The 16,471-nt window shown below is 42.3% G+C and overlaps 1 protein-coding gene across 1 annotated transcript; it reads left to right on the forward strand.

Annotated features, from left to right (window-relative positions):
* The first annotated feature begins 1,355 nt into the window (after positions 1-1,355).
* On the forward strand, positions 1,356-13,242 carry LOC143325173 (basic helix-loop-helix transcription factor scleraxis-like). The gene is made up of 3 exons (XM_076738098.1): positions 1,356-1,896; positions 2,256-2,472; positions 12,480-13,242. The coding sequence occupies exons 1-3, from the start codon at positions 1,496-1,498 to the stop codon at positions 12,516-12,518; spliced, it is 657 nt and encodes a 218-aa protein (XP_076594213.1). The 5' UTR covers positions 1,356-1,495; the 3' UTR covers positions 12,519-13,242.
* The last annotated feature ends 3,229 nt before the right edge of the window (positions 13,243-16,471 follow it).

The following is a 16,471-nucleotide window of genomic DNA, read 5'->3' on the forward strand; positions in this document are numbered from 1 at the left end:
AATCATTGTGGTTAACGTGGTCTTAACTGCTATTTCTAGTGTGATTTTCTTATTTGCTCTTTTCCATTCAGATGGGGGCATGTCCTGCTGCAGATTGCTGGTCAAAAATGGCTGGTAAGCAACCTTTTGTGTTCTCCGAAGACTGAACAGCTGGAGAAAATTGAGTGCGCAGACTCGGAAAGGAGTGCCCATATGATCAGGACTGCACGTTCAAATCATGCTGAACTTCCATGCTCTGTCTGATAAGCCTGGAAAAAGTAGAAGTCAGCCAGCGTGGAACAACTAGATTATAAAATTCTGAAATAATTTGATCAAGTTCTTTGTCATGTGAAGATTTTGCCTCCAACAAAGCTAATAACTTTGAGTTCACAGTTTGTCTTTGAAGCGATGATAAATATTAAAAAAACAACACCACTTGACATTTGATATTTGATGGCGCTGTCTAAAATCACGGCTTTATTACTCTTGTCAGATAACAACACTTTATCTCTGCTTCATTTCCATTTTAAGCCACCCATCCAAGAAACTCAACATGTGTGCAGTATTCATATTGACAGGAATGTGTGTTTCAGAGGCCTCTGTGGTCACTAAGGTCACCAAACTCACCAAGCAAATAAGGGTGATGCAGGTTCTGTTTTAGGGTGGATTTCCCTTGAAACACACCATCGTGCAGCCAAAACAAACTCCCGCTGATGGTTTGCCTCCTGCCTCCGGTCTCTCTGGCCTGCTTCTAGACAGCAGTCGAGGGACCCACAGCGCTCAGAGGGAGGAGCGGAGTAGTCCTCCGGTCCTCCCACCGGCTATAAGACCAGAGGCAGACGGAAACACTCAGACAGCAGGCACACGTGGAGCAAAGAGTCAGAGAGAGAGAGAGAGAGAGAGAGAGGGAGAGAGGACATCAAGAGAGGCTGAGAGAGAGAGACCAACAGAGAGCAAGAAAGAGTCAATCTGCTGCCACAGACTGGGAGTAGTTTGTGCTATTGGGACTGAAACAGACAAATATAGAACCAACGGACAAAGACAGAGGTGGAGAAGGAAAAGAGGACAAATCAACAGCAACATCTGACATCAACATGCCATTTTAAATTTGGCTGTCGTCCAAAGGATTAACTGAAAGCAGAGCTGACCTTTGGGATGTGAAGTGTTTTCGTACGAACCAAGAGAGAAACGCAAGAGGGACCTGGAACCTGTGGCCACATGTGACACAGCAGCTCTGAGGTCAAGTTGCTCTTGACCACTGACGATCAACTTGCTGATCTTTTAAATCAAGCATCAGAGGGGCTACATCTGACTCACCTGGCTTAACAGATTTTACAGAGAAGAGAGGTTAGAGGAGAAGTGACCATATAAGAAGCGGACGCCTTTCGTCAGCAACATCAACAGTCAACATTTGCTAAACAACTTCTGGTAAGAAACTTCCAAACGAGTTGAACCTCAGCAAGTGGAAGTCTCAGAGGGATTGACCAGGAGCTGTCAGAACCTTGTCGCAGTGAAGATGACATTTGCCATGCTGCGGACAGCGCCTCCTGCAGGTCGCTTCCTGTATGGCGACATTGCCCTCCTCTCCGAAGATGACGACGAGAACGGGAGCGAGGGGTCAGGCTCCGAGGAGCGTAACACCAACTCCTCCAACTCTGCTGCCTTCCGCCTGTCCTCCTCATCGCCATCTGCCTTTCACATCAAGGTGAACAGGAAGAGGAAGCTGTGCGGGGGAGTAGGGGGCGGAGGGGTAGATTCAGGGGCCATGATGGGGAGGCTTGTCCCCCAGGTTCCTTCTGTCACTGGAGAGGTTCGTCAGAGGACCGCCGCCAACGCGCGGGAGAGAGATCGCACCAATTCTGTCAACACAGCATTCACAGCGCTGCGCACTCTCATCCCCACCGAGCCTGCAGACAGGTACAGAGCAATGAGTCAAAGGGCTCGTGGCATTTTGTCTGATGCAAAAATATGTTCCTGAAAATACAGTTTTTCCATCAAGTCAACCCTGATGTAGCTCTGGCACCTTTCATCACAATTAAATGATTTTTGAGACTGGACTGTGATCTAATGAGCCAACACTGCATTTAACCATGAGCGGATATTTCTTATCAGGAAGTGGCATGAGATGTTCAAAATCAAGCATCACTATGTACAGTGTATATCCTGTGTAGTACTCCAATGTTGTGATACGATACATTTTTTTCAAATTGTTGTACAGTTTTTTAATATTGTGTTTTAATCCATAACGATGAATCTCCTTCTGATTTGATGTTCAGGAAGCTGTCGAAGATCGAGACGTTACGCTTGGCCAGCAGCTACATCAGTCATCTGGGGAATGTGTTGCTCCTGGGCGAGGGCCTTCATGACGGGCAGCCGTGCCACGCTCCCTCACCACCGTTCTTCCACGTTAACTCCTCCCCCACTCGAGGATCTGACCAATCAGCCCAGCCAAAGCACATCTGTACTTTCTGCCTCAGCAACCAGAGGAAAATGGTGAGCAGACGACAATTATAAATCAACAAGCAAGAGAAAAAAAGGCCAAATCAACTGAAACAAAGGTGCTGTATATAGTAAGATCTCCAGCAGGGCAGTGTAATCAACTTTAAAATGGTACTAAATACAGCTTTTGAATATGTCTGTGTGACCTAAAAAACTATAATAAAAACTTAAAAATAACTGTAATAAATGTCTTTAGTTACTTTTCAAATACTATAAACAGAGCACTTGAAGTTCTTTACGCGGAATTAAAAGAAATAGAGGAAAGCCCAGATTTAGCCAAAGGGAAAGTTGATCATGCAGAGCGAAGCTTCTTTTGGGGAAAGTGCAGTTCTTTAGGGTCAATTTGGTGTTTAAAGCTGACCTGAGATCAGTGACTGTGCCTATAAACCTGATTGGCCCTGAGGGACATTAAAAGCAGAACCTCTTTAAAGTCCTCTTTTGGGGTGAAGGACTGTGTATTATTGTCCCACTGGGGCTTCGTTTTACTCGAGCAGGTGGCTCAAAAGTTCAAGGTGCTTGCTGAAGCTCACCGGACAGTACCGTGAATGGCTGTGATTGTTTTTGTGTCAGAGGAGCTAAGAGAGGGCTGAGCAGAGCGGATCGAACAACACGCAGCCAACAAGATGTGCACCGACATTATGTAAAAAAGACAAGTCTAACCCCGACTGTGATGTTTTTTCCTTTCTGTTTTTAAAAATATGAATTTGAAGTTTACAAGGGTATTTATGCAGCGAGTGAGATTTATGACCGGGAACCCATGAAATCCATCCAAAACCATGTGTATAATTTGAAGAATGTATTGACGTCAGCCTGAATATGAGAAGGTTTTAATCATAAGTGCTGAAGAGCTGACCTGAGATACAAAGATTGGCAAATGGTAATAACTTTGTTCCACTCAAACTGGATGTTTCAAGACACCAAACTGTCATATGTACTTTTTATATATTTAACTCACATGCTGTGTATTAAGAACATTTTCCAGAAGCACTTCTAGGATGTTGTTGTCCCGCACAAAACAAGCTAACAAAACATCAACAATGATTTTTCTAAGGTTCAGTGTCAGCGATAGCATTTCAGATCAGAGTTCTATAGCCAGCTCTTCTGGCACTTTTCCCACACTCCCCGCTGCGCTTACACCTTCACAGAGATGCAGAGAAGGAGAACTGCATCCAGTGCGAAGTTCAACTCGCATTTGATTGATTCAACACAGGAAGTAGACATAATCAAGAACACTCCCGCCATGAGAAAGTTGTCAGTCTGATGAGAAATAGCAGGCAATGAAGAATTCCTATCAGCTGGCTGAAATCAAATTTATGTGACTCCGGCTCCGACTTCAACAAACACCACCGGCCTGTACAGAAGATGATAGAGAGGTGACGTCCACTCAACTTTCCCCCTCTAACCTAGCTGCTGCCCATTTAGCAGGATTTATGGGTAAGGAGCTGACATCTGGCAGACTCCCCCGTTGCCCCAGCAGTGTGTGAAAGCTAATACCCTCCTCAGTGTCTAAACCCAGAGACCCTTTAGCTGGGGGATAACCTAAGTCTCAGCAGTGTGTGTCTCCCCCTCCCTCCTGCCTCGCCTCTGAACCGTTGTGTGTGAAAGCCTAGACGTGCTCAGCGCCTGAAACCCAGACACCCTCGGCTGGGAGATAGCTAGCCTGAAAGTTGTCTCTCTCCTCTGACTCTTTTTCTTTCAGCTTCAGTCTGTCCTCCATGAGTTCTTCACCTCTACTCTCTTCCTCCTTTGCCCTCGCACTCTTCACATTCCGCTTCACTTTTTCCGTCTCAACGCTTTCCCCGAGCGTCTCTCGTTCCCCCACCTCTCCCTCAGCTGCCTGCGTATCGATCAGCCTGGTGGAGGTCAGAGCTGTCAGTAGGAGCTGTGTAATACTATCTGCTGCTGTCAGCTCACCGCTGCAGACGCATGACTGACCTGTAAATGCATGCTGGGTAGAAAACAATTTTGAAACTTTCTCATGTCAAACCTTTCAAATGTAGACACTTTCAGTCTTTCTTACTTGACGTCAGTCACGTTATGCTGTTTCCCATTAGCTCAGTAACAGTTCACACTATTCTCTGCTGTGTATGATGCATTCAGAGAGCATTTAACGGTTTTATCTTAGATGTGGTTTGTGCAAAATGACCGAAATGTCATTATAAATAAGTCATTCCATATGTACTTTTGGTGTAACTTTAATCCATCACATAAAATAATCCTCCCCTCTTCAATCCAGTTCAAGCGAACAAAGTTTTCTCTGAAAATGATCCTCTAACAGGATTATTTTCAGATATATTCTCATCATCAACAGATTCCGCAAAAACACATAAATCTTTAAAAACAGCTTACAAATATATAGTTTAATTTGAAAAAATGTCGAAGTAAATTCCTAAAACAGCTGGGTGGTTGGGGTTATCAGCAGTGGATTGATACACGTTTGGTGCATTTACATGTATGTGGCTTTGGTCTTTTCATGTGATCTGCTGACAGCAGACTCTTTGAGGAGAAGCAGAAGGGATCCCAGGCTCACCTGGAAGATGAATGGTTAACTCTGATTGGCAGAACCTGAGAGAATTTCATTTTCCCTGGAAAAGTGGCTATACAGTGCGTTTAAGTGGGCTAAAGGGCAGAGGCAGTGCTGGTGATTACAGAGAGGAAACGATTGTGAAGGTAAAATGAGACTTTGTGTCCTGACTGCTCTCTTTGTATGTTTTTATGGTCATTGAGGTTCATCACAGCTGTCAGGTCTGCTTAGACCAGCTGCTTCACTTGCACTTATTTCCAGTGTGGGGGAGGTTGAAAGTGAGAAAAGTACACATTCATTTCCTCTTATTATGTGTGTGTACAGTAAAAGTGTTTCAAAACAAACAGTCTTGGTCGTAATGACTACTGCACAGAGAGGGCTAATCCACTGCATATTACATATTGAGTGGAATATGACTGTGATCTCATTATGTGACTTTATGCACATGATACAGAAAGATTTGAGATGGAGTTTATGCAGGGGAAGGACATATGATTTATTCTGTGCATCCTCTCGTCATGGTAGGGTGGTTTTTTCAGGCAGCAGGAGTGAGATTGAAAATGATCATAAACTTCCTGTGAAAAACATGTATCTGCTGTCAGCTCCAAAGGCTTTTTAATGGTTTATTTGGTTAAAGAAGAAGATCTTTTTCTACCCATAAATGAACTCTTCATCCTTCAGTTTATTGGAAAAAGTGTTTAGAGGCAATAAAAGAACAGTGAAAATCTCCTCAGTGTGAGCTTAAAGCATGAGAAATTGTTGTTTTTCTTTTCTGGTGAGATTTGCTGAATAGCGTGGTTGCTCAGGCTCAGTGTGGTGATCAGAGTGTAAATCTACTCCTCTGCACTACTGTTACATATTCTTTTCTCCATCAAGTTGTCAGCTGCAGGTCCACATGCTGTGGGACATTTCTAGTGAGTTTCTTTTGATCAGAAGCCAAGCATCCACATATATCCTGACGTATTTTGACTTTTAAAAAAACAGTTCTGGGTGCAGCAGCAGCAGCAGTTTGGCATTGACAAGCTGGAGCCCTACTGATGTCTTTGATACATGCAGTAAGAAAATGGGATGCTCCTGATGGCTACATCTGTAAATGAGATGTACAGGGCTGTGGATAGAGGATTGAGGTGAGCAAAGGGCTGCTCAAATCCCTGCGCTGTCTGGTTGATTGATGCAGATATCCTGTTCTAGGCCTCTCTGCTTCTGCTGATCAGCGTAACTGTCAGGTGCCTGGACTCAACCTACAGCAGGAAACCTGCACGATTACAGCTTTTCTTAATCATTGTGGCTTTATTATCTAGTGCTTCTGCATCTCTGCTAGAAGTCCCCCTTCATGGCTTTGAAATGTGTCGTACCGGCGGAGCATCTGCAGTGACACTTAAATAAATATTTGTTTGCGTTGTAGGTGAAGGCAGGACATCAGTATCAATGTAATGCAACTGAATGACAATGAGATTATGTTTATTCAGCAGTACAAAGCAAAAACACAAAGCTTTTTTAAATGTGCTAATCTGTCTACTTTGTTGTCTTTAGGCTATGGCGCTTGAAGCATTTTTACAGCTTCCTCCTCAACTGTGGCTTGTTGCTTTTGGCCCAAAAACAGGAGAAGGTCAATTCAATTCAATGGCAAACGTAAACAGAAATGGCGATTCATCTGCCAGTAAGAGCAATCATGCTGAACTTTTTCCTTTCAAGCTGGAGATGACATGTCCAAACATTTTCCATCATTTAAAATTTAAAGACAGCCATTTGGTGAATTAAACGAGAATTTATATGTTTAGAAACAAAATAAAAATCTGGCAAAAATATAACTACTATGATACTTATAGTGCGGTTGCTGTAAATAGACTGCTGCTCCTTTGAGATGGTTACATTTAGTTGAGTTTACAAGCATTTTAAGGCACAACCCTGATTTAATTCCAACTCCAAGGAATTTTATTTATTTGGAATTTCTCAAAATTAAAATGTGTGAACTTAGCGAAACAGCAAACCTAACAAATGATGTATACGGCTCCTAATATCACGAACTGTTCTAATTTACATCTGGGCTGCAGTAAAACTTTTATGTGTGATGATTTTTGTGGGTGGCTGGAAAGCAGGGCGTATGGAAAGACAGTGGCACTAAAACTGCACCGTGCAACTGGAAACGGACTTATCTGTACTTGTGTGTTTATGTGCGTGTGTGTGGCAGTTAATGTGAGTGCATGTGTGTGTGTGTGTGTATGTGAGTGGATGAGACAGAGAAAGAGTGAGTCTGTATATATATCTGTGTGTGTTTGTTGCTCTGAGATGGATGTGAGTGGCAAAGAGTGACATTACGTCCATGTAGATATACAGTATGCACTCACACACTCTCACACACATGCACACACACACACTGGCCTGCTCTCCGTGTCTGGAAGTCATTGGCAGTGCAGAGCAGAGCAACAAATGAGCTAATTGTTCTGTAAATGATTTATCCTCTGCTGAGGCCTGTACAGCCAGTGTTTAATTCAGCTGCTACTATTAGAAACACATTGACGTTGAGCTTTGATGGTGATGTTAAAGAAGCCTGGAAACCACGCTCTGTGAAACGCCCTCGCTGCTTGCACACACACACACACACTCACACCCACACATATGACACATAGACACACACATGCAGACACGACCGTAGAAACACTGACACACGCACACAGCGCACCACACTCAGAGACTTTTATCAAAAGCATTTCTTCCTCTCTCATATTTTTTCTAGTCTTTTCAGCCAGACGGCAGTTCATTGCGTCTTTCTAGACACCCAAAAAAACCTCATATATGATTACTCACTTAAGGAGCCCTGGATCACGACTGTGCTTTCAACACCTTCTAAACTAATGGTTTGCAGGAAGTTGTGGAAACAGAGATGGAGAAGGAGAGAAAGAGAGGCAGAGAAATAGCCAGCGACTCAGCAGGATAATCAACTTAGCTATTTATCCTCCAGCTTGGACAGTTGGTTTTTGAGTGTGCCGAAACTACACTTTGCTTCTTTATGGAGATCAAATGAAGCATGCACCTTAAGAGGGCTTAAATGCATGGATGGGACATGTGCAGGAGCACTCTAATGACTGCGGTTTTTACAGTCATTTGGTTATTAGTCTGTTTTCGCTGGAAAAAAGCATTACGTCATTTGCATGAAGTAGACTTTTCAAGGTCATAGATGAAAACTAAATTACCCTCATTTGCAGATAATGCCGGTGTTGACTTGGAGTTAATGTTTTGTGCCTCATAAGCTCGAGCTATGCCTGTTTGCTTCTCAGTTCAAGCTATGCTGATGAGGTGCATCGAAGGTAGCTAATACACTGCAGGCAGTTTTTAAATATATTCTTGCCCACGTTCAATATGCGTCTGTGTGTGTGTGTGTGTGTGTGTGTGTGTGTGCGAGCCTGGCTCTGTGTATGACGTGTGCCTGCATGCATGGACCTGTCTGTATATTTTCAGCACAGATGGAAGCAGTTAAACCCTAATTTAACGGCAACAGAAGAAGTCGGGTCAGATAACTAACAAAATCTATTAGCAAAACTATCATTCTGTTGTCATTTGGTCTTCAGGGGAAGGGTTGCTCACGGAGCAAATTAGAACAAAACTACAGGAAACCGAACCAGGCAAAGACCAAATCTAAAAGAAATCTATAACATAGAGAAAAGCAGAAATTGCCAGTTTAAATTGTCCAGTTTCTTAAAACAATATCTACTTAAACTAATGACATACTGGCTTTGCAGGGTGCACATCGCTCCACTGATGATCAAGTGCTGGTTGGTGTCTAGTGCAGCAGAATGAAGTCATCAAAACTGAGTTAGGCTTGTTCTGGAGTCATTATAACCAATTATTAAAATGTGGGAATAATTAAACGCATGTGTGGCCGGCTGGTGCGAATTACATCTGATTAGGCAATCTAAGATAAATCGTGTTTTTCAGAAGCCATCAGGATGCTTATTAGCAAACCACAGTGAACATGAAGTACATGCCTGATATATCCAAGCCACATGGTGGCAGACTGTGGCTTGTTTGGTGCGTTCGTTAGCTTAATTCAAAAGTCTGATGAGTTATTTATTGCACTATTTTAACGTGTGCCTGTAATCCTCTAATCGATGATCATTTATGAGGGTAATTACAGCTTCTATTAGACACTTGAGGGAACTGACGCATATTCACATATTTTCACTGGATAAACTAAAGGGATATTACCAGTTTTCATTTCATGGTTGAATACCAATCTCCTTATACGATTGTTGGGCCAGTACCCAAGTGGAATTATTTTTTCCAACCAGTCATTCCTCTCTTCATGCAGCCAGAAACTAAATTAGATGTTCATATTTGACAGAACAGCTTAACACAGGAAAAAAGAGAGAGAGAGAGAGAGAGAGAGAGAGAGAGAGAGAGAGAGAGAGAGAGAGAGAGAGAGCATGGAAAATCCACATTTATAGGTAAAGGAAAAGCCCGGATTGAGTTTCGGAAAAACAATATTAAAGTTTGAATTTGCATAAGATGCCGTGAAGAGACTGTTTACTCTCTTCTCGTTGAGGTTAAACAGGCTCCTTTCACCTTGATAAAACAATAATATTGTTCCAGTGTGGTAATATCATCATATCGTATCTAAAGTAAACATCATCGGGTAATCATATTAGTGTTGGACAAATCACCCCCCTGGGAGGTCATGGTATGTGTGCATGTGTGTGTGTGTGTGTGTGTGTGTGTGGGTGGGTCGGTGGGTGTTTTGAGAAAGAAAGAGAGAGAGCAGAGATGTCATCCGACCATGCCCTATTAGTCTTCAGGAGATTGTTTTGACTACCAGGCCAGCCTTTAAGCCCCCCTCCTCCTGTTTTGACTGAACCAGTTACACTCCAGCTGAACCAGCTACAGCTGTGCTTCCCAAACTCACAGCGGGACGCAGGCTAATTACTAGTGATTTCATAGTAATTTGATGTAATTTGGTAAATCATCCAATTGTCATGTACCCACTCTCTCGAAACTTGTTTCAAGCTTTTTTATTTCCATTGATAAATACCTACAATTTTCCACGCTGCCTTCCAACAAACACCAGAGAGCATGGCTGCACTTGTCTCTGTTTTATAGTTTGTGTGAGGAGAAAGCACAATAACAGCAATGTCATTAAGGCGAAAAGTTTTTCCAGGTTCTCTGTGAACAGCAGTCACAATTCATAAAGACTATTCCATGTGATCGTACAATTAAAACAAATGTTTAAGACACTTCTTGGGTCATTTAGGCTTCTAGACACTACTAACGGTGGTTTAAAGCTCTTGGTTGGTGACCATCGATTGTTCACATCTTCTTATACTGCATTGTGGGATCATTTGCTATATGCAGTCCCATCCCCTGGAAATTACATCTATATACTACTTATTTGCTTCATCAATAATTAAAAACAAATGTAGAGTAATTGCTGTTAAGATTATGGAAGTGAAGTTTCTTCCAGTGGAGGAGACAGGCATCAAAGTGCAACATTTTGTGACATGATAGACGCACTGATAAAAATGTAAAGTGGGAATCATGACAGTTCTTCTAAATTGGATCTGCTGTTACAAGACAGAATCTCTGGGACTCAGTTAAGTGTAAGTTAAGTTACAATAACTCTAAAGCTTGAAAATGGTCAAACTCTGTACAGTGTGGTTCACAATGTTCGTGAATGGTTTCTGACACAACAGCACTACAAACATGCTGACTTCGACACAAAAGCCTCTGATGACTCTGTGATTCTGAGAAACTGTCAAGATCAAACATTCAAATCTTAATCTTAATGTTTTTGTTCCAGAAATAATTCTGCTACCTTAACTAGACCCTAACCCTTAACTTAGCTAGACATTTCTCAGCAGATGGTTATGTCATTTAGTTTTGGCGCCCAGGAAATGTTCATGGAAATCAGAAAAACACACCAACAAGTAGCTGATTACAGACATACCAAAGAGATATTTACTTGCATACATAGCCAGCAACATAATGGTAATGGTTCATGTCTCGATAATAGCAATCTAACAATGATCCTCTGCTCTCAGTCCAGCTGGAGGAAGTATTGACAATAATAACTCACGTCTCCTCACACTCACCTCAATCAGTGGGAGGACCGATTCCTGTCCAAATCCTATGATCTCACTCCCTCATTACTGCCTGATACCCTTCCAAACACCTACCCACCTTTGTTGATGTCAGTCAAGCGGATTTTTCCAAACACCTACACTTGGTGCACGGTCTAGGAGGAAATGTGTAACAGGTGTTCAGCTGATGAGAGGAATGGGGGTGGGGGGGGGGGGAGGGTTCGTGGAGACGATATGAGAAGGGAAAGAAAAGTCAGGAGAGGACAGGAGTGCAGAGAAGTTGACCTAGACTCGAGTGAGAAGTTTCACCTCTCTGTGCTTTTACTACCACATGAATGAAGTTTGCCTGTTTTCACTTGCTTTTTGTCCATGAAAGGTGACCACAAATGAAGTTTGCCAGCACTTGATCAAACATCAGCCCTGAAAAGGGGTTAGTAAGACTGCATGGCATGCTGCATATCACTCTGGCGTTTTCGATAGGCTAAAATCCCTTGTCTTGGAAAGTGAGCGGTAGATGGCCTGAGAAGTGTGCAGAGCAGAGGTTAGGTGAGGAGGGAAAATGTGATGTTATTTTCCTGGCCAGATAGAGAAAGTCTCCTCACCAGCCAGGAAATCAAGGCTACTCTGTTCTGATACCACAGATAAATGAGAAGCATATCATCATGCCGGGCTGTCATACATCAGCTCATGATGTCACTCCTCAGACTATAATAAAGTTAACTGCCACTACCGCAATTAATGTACAGTATGTGCGCTACCGTGCAGAGTGTGTTTACTGCATGCAGTCAAGGTTCGTTTACTTTTTCAACCTTTCTGAAGTAAATACAGCACAAAGCCGCACAAATTTACTGTGCCAGTGATTGCAGTAAAACGGTATCCATTTCGACAATATGTACTACATTTTCCTGGAGTCCCATTTCATGACACTGTAATAAAGGGTGGACATCAAAGACAGCAGTCTGACTCACCTGTTAAACATATTTAAATATTTGAGCAAAGGGTGAACAGCTGTCCCCTGCCCGCAACGCTACAGATATACTCTTAACTGCTTTCTTGCAGAGAGTTAGATGAGAAGATTAATGGCAGTCTCCTGCGTGTATGGTAAATATGAAACTACAGCCAGCAGCGAGTTAGCCTAGCTTAGCATAAAGAGTGGGAGCAGGAGGAAACAGCTAGCCTGGCTCTGTCCAAAAGTAACAAAATCTGTCCAGCAGCTCACTAACGTTACATCTGTCAAAACCATGGGGTGTCAAAATGTTTTACGTTGTGGTTTTACAGGAGGTTATGTGCAGCTAGCTGTTTCCACACTTTCCAGTCTTTATGCTAAGCTAAACGGTGCTGTTCCTTTGAATTGACTTCAGTGTTGAATCCGCAGCGATGTGACATGTCGTTTCTCTCTCTTGCAGAACAAAGACAGAGACAGGAAGACGGCCATCAGAAGCTAACGATGAGGACACAAACCACACAGATGAAATGCTCATCTCTTTGACGGGACCTTCAGTGATTTTGCAATCACTGCAACTTGAATACTTATCAGACTAGTGATGCATTTCAAAGACTTTTGAAGGACTTCTTTAGCACTTCCAGGACTTTTGAAGGAACCTTACCAAGCATCTCTTCTTCTTTTTTTTACTTTTTATATTGCTTTACAAGAACTTCATTCCTGTTCAGGGAGTTTTCAAATATGTATGAAACACTCCTGAAAAGTTGAATGGTACTTTTAAAAGGCTTTCACATGATTATCAAGACCATGAAGAACCTTTCAACAACACTTGTAAGAGACTTTTTACTGTATTGTTCAAAGACTCAGTGACTCAGTTAAGAGTCTAAGGAACTTGTGGCACATGATGGAAAAACACACAGAACCTATGAAAGACAAATGTGTACTCATCGAAAGCTGTGTGTTATTAATGTGTAAACTGAAATATAAATGTATATTTATGTGACATAACATTATATAATGAAACTGTAATTTAACCGGCATTGACATTTATGACAAATAATGAAAGGTATAAAGGTGCAAAATCATTGGCTATTGACACAATTTATGGCATCACAGAAAACATGCTGGAACCTTGTGGTATTGGTTATTCCTAATAATCATTTCTGAAAATGTCTTAATGCTGGAAAATAACTCAAGATGACCAATAAATTGTTTGTATATCTGGGAGTTCATTTATATGTTGGTGGTATTTTGAGCACTGTCAAGTCCTTCTCAGTTCCAACCAATAAACATTAGAAAAGTTTCCACTGTGCTGTAGAGATATTTTCATAGCAAATGGTGGTTTTATCATACTCTTGCTCATTCGGGCTGTTCGGGGAGAGATAATTTTGGAAGTTTCAAATAAATTCCTTCTCAAAAGAAGCAGCACAGCAAGCATAAGTGCACAGTGGATACACCTGTAGCTCACATCAGCCTAATTCCTAGTTTTACTTCTCTCTCTCTCTCTCTCTCTCTCTCTCTCTCTCTCTCTCTCTCTCTCTCTCTTCTCTTCTCTTCTGGGGCACCAAGATCAGAGCAGACAGAGACAGAAGGGGTTGAAGACGAGGTGGACAAGAAGGGTTTTGAGGAGCAGAGGAAAGGCGAGCAGAGGAGAATGGGAGGGAGAAAAAAAAGAGCAGAATTGAATTTGCAGGTATGGCTGCTTGGACATCTGCCTGTGTCCCCTCGCTGTCCTCTTCTTTACCTTTCCACATGCTCTCTCTTCTCCTCCTCTCCTCCTCTGCTCTTCCTCTCTTTTCCCCAGAGTGCCACTGGCCAGAGTCTGGTTGGTGATGGCTTTCCAGCGTGTTTAGCCACGCACTGCTTACCCTCTCCTTACCTTCTTCTCTACTAATCTATCTATCTATCTATCTATCTATCTATCTATCTATCTATCTTACTCTTTCTGGTCTTCTCCCTTGTTTTTTGCTACCTTTTCCACTCTTTCCATCCCTCGCTCCTCGTGTCCCATTCTTTCATCTTCCCTCCACTCTGTTTTCCTCCAAATCTGTTCACCGCCTTTATGGAAAATGATCAGGGCATTAGCAACGTGGAATGTTGCCCCTTCCTTTTCTGAAAATTGTCACATTTTTCGTAATGGCCTGCTTCTCTCTCCCTCTGCCTGCCTTACACTGACATCCACAAGCTGTGATATTACCGTCTATGAGGCCTGCGTGCTCCCTTTTCTGCGGTTCATTCTGTCGTTGATGCAGTGTTTTCTCTCTGTTCTGCAGCAAACTTACAAATGCAGCAAGAAAGAAACCAATGTTGCCAGGATTCTTTTCATAGTTATTACAGATTTTATTATAAAAAATGGCTTTGGAGAGTGGGAATCTGTTAATACAGTCTATACCCAGTGCCCCAGTTCAGCATTTTAAAGCCACATAACAGCCGTATTTTTGAGGGCATTTTCCACCATTAAGTGAAATGCAAACGAACCGTTCTCTTAATGGAGGCTTACCGCTTTTGGTGCACCGATTTGGTGTTTCCAAATTATTTTTTAACAATGCTAACAAGCTGCTTCTGCGATGGAGGTGCCAATTATGGAGTTTTTTCCAGCAACGTGACAAGTGCCTGGTGAAGAAAAACAACTAACAAAAATCCAAAAGCCACTTGATCGCACTGCCAACACACAGTTTTTAGTGGAAGCTGCCCTAAAAATCAAAGCTGATTTATTGTGTGTGTAATCTCACAAACACCCCAAAACTATAAACAGTACCAAACACTTGCACTCGGTGTTAGAGTTAATGTGTCTGCCTTTTCCTCAGAGTGATGTCATGTAAAGGACATTCACTTCAATGAAATAACTCACAAAGGTGATGAAGGGGGAAAAAGGTGTAGATGTAAATATGGGGCAGGGGAAAGAGTGAAAAATAGAGTTTCACAGTTGATAGTGTGCGTTATGAAGTCTAGAAAAAAAAAAATTGCAGCCAAATAATGAACTGAAGATAGTTGCAAAATTCTTCCTGGAGAATCGCTTATACCAAGGACAAAATGCAGCTCTGGCAGATTATGCTTGAAATGCCCTTTAAACTCAAGTGCCAGAGCAGGTTTTTCCTCCCCAAACGTAACACAGGGAAACAAAGGTCTAAATCTCTGGGCACAGTTTCACTGTAAGTGGTCCCTGCTGCTCGCTGGTTCCTGAGACAAAGGTTTGAAAAGCACGGTGCACCTTGTTTAAAAGATCTTTCTTTTATTATGAGCCGATGAGATGTAGATAATCTTACTGCTGAGGGTTTTTTAAAAGGAAGCAAAAGCTTTGAAAAAAGCGCTGTGTGTCTAGTGTGTCCTAATGACTTCTGGTCCAGTTAGTCTGAGAGTCTGATCTCTCTAGCAGGCCGTCTGTCTGAGCAGCAGAGAGGGGGGAAAAAGGAACTGTTCCTCCCACACAGACCAGATCAGGTTCCCCCAACGCCTACACATGCACAATTTAGCACACACACGGATGACCATTTACACACTCATACGATGAACTTACATATGCACAAATAGATGGACGTACGCATGCACAAGCAGTCACACACTCACATGAGCGCACACACTTGCGTTAAGCCGAAGGATCTGTGATATAGCTTAGTTGTCTAATGATCTCTGTATTTTACATTGATGAAAACAGATCAGCTGAGAGGGCAGACTGCTGTGGTGAATTTAAGTGGGCGGTTTTGGACCAAGGTGCACCGGAGGCTGGACGATGGACTGGCTCTTATTATCAATATAATGGTGTCTGACGAAGATGCCCCCGTGGAAATCTGGCATGTGAACACTGATAGCTGGAGTAATGAAAAGCAGCTTTTGTTCTGGCGTTTGCAGAGTCTTCGGTGGTACCGGTGCCAAAGGGGCTGGAGGATGTTGCCTGAAGACGATTTAGATTAATGAAACATATTTGGATATAATTGAAAACTGACAGTGAAGGACTAAGTACGGAAAACATAAACTTGTGATCTATTTTAATCACATATTAAAAAAAAACAAACGGGTTTATGTTCTCTGGTGAGCTCAGTACTAACAGTTATTGAGCAACCAAATGATTTTCCTGTTGTACATGTGAACCTCGTTAGGGTAGTGAGTCACAGAAATGATAATACATAATTAGATTTTCACTTTATTGCAAAGTTCTTGTTTCACATCTTTGCTCCATGTGTCCATCTGTACATTGAGCTTTCTCACAAATTGTGCAAAGACAGTGCTAAAGGTTAACGCAGGAGGCCTCAGGGGTGAAAGTTCTAATTACAAATTACTTGATTTAAAAGTAAGCTAATCAATTGTTTTATATAAAAACACTGTCTCTAAATTACTTCACTCAGTCCCTCAAGTTAATGGCCTTAAGTTAATGAAGCAATTGAGACCTAAGTTACCAGATGCTGCTGTGGTTTGTGGCCAGTGTTAGCATCCTCTGCACAAATGCAGTGTAAAATG

Source organism: Chaetodon auriga, chromosome 8 (genome assembly GCF_051107435.1).
Source record: "Chaetodon auriga isolate fChaAug3 chromosome 8, fChaAug3.hap1, whole genome shotgun sequence".
Lineage (NCBI taxonomy): Eukaryota > Metazoa > Chordata > Actinopteri > Chaetodontiformes > Chaetodontidae > Chaetodon > Chaetodon auriga.

Bases quoted from the DNA above. Each gene is read 5' to 3' on its own strand.
- LOC143325173 (XM_076738098.1), top strand. From the start codon at position 1,496: ATGACATTTGCCATGCTGCGGACAGCGCCTCCTGCAGGTCGCTTCCTG. The intron at 1,897-2,255 runs GTACAGAGCAAT...TTTGATGTTCAG, and splicing joins CCCACCGAGCCTGCAGACAG to GAAGCTGTCGAAGATCGAGA. The intron at 2,473-12,479 runs GTGAGCAGACGA...TCTCTCTTGCAG, and splicing joins TCAGCAACCAGAGGAAAATG to AACAAAGACAGAGACAGGAA.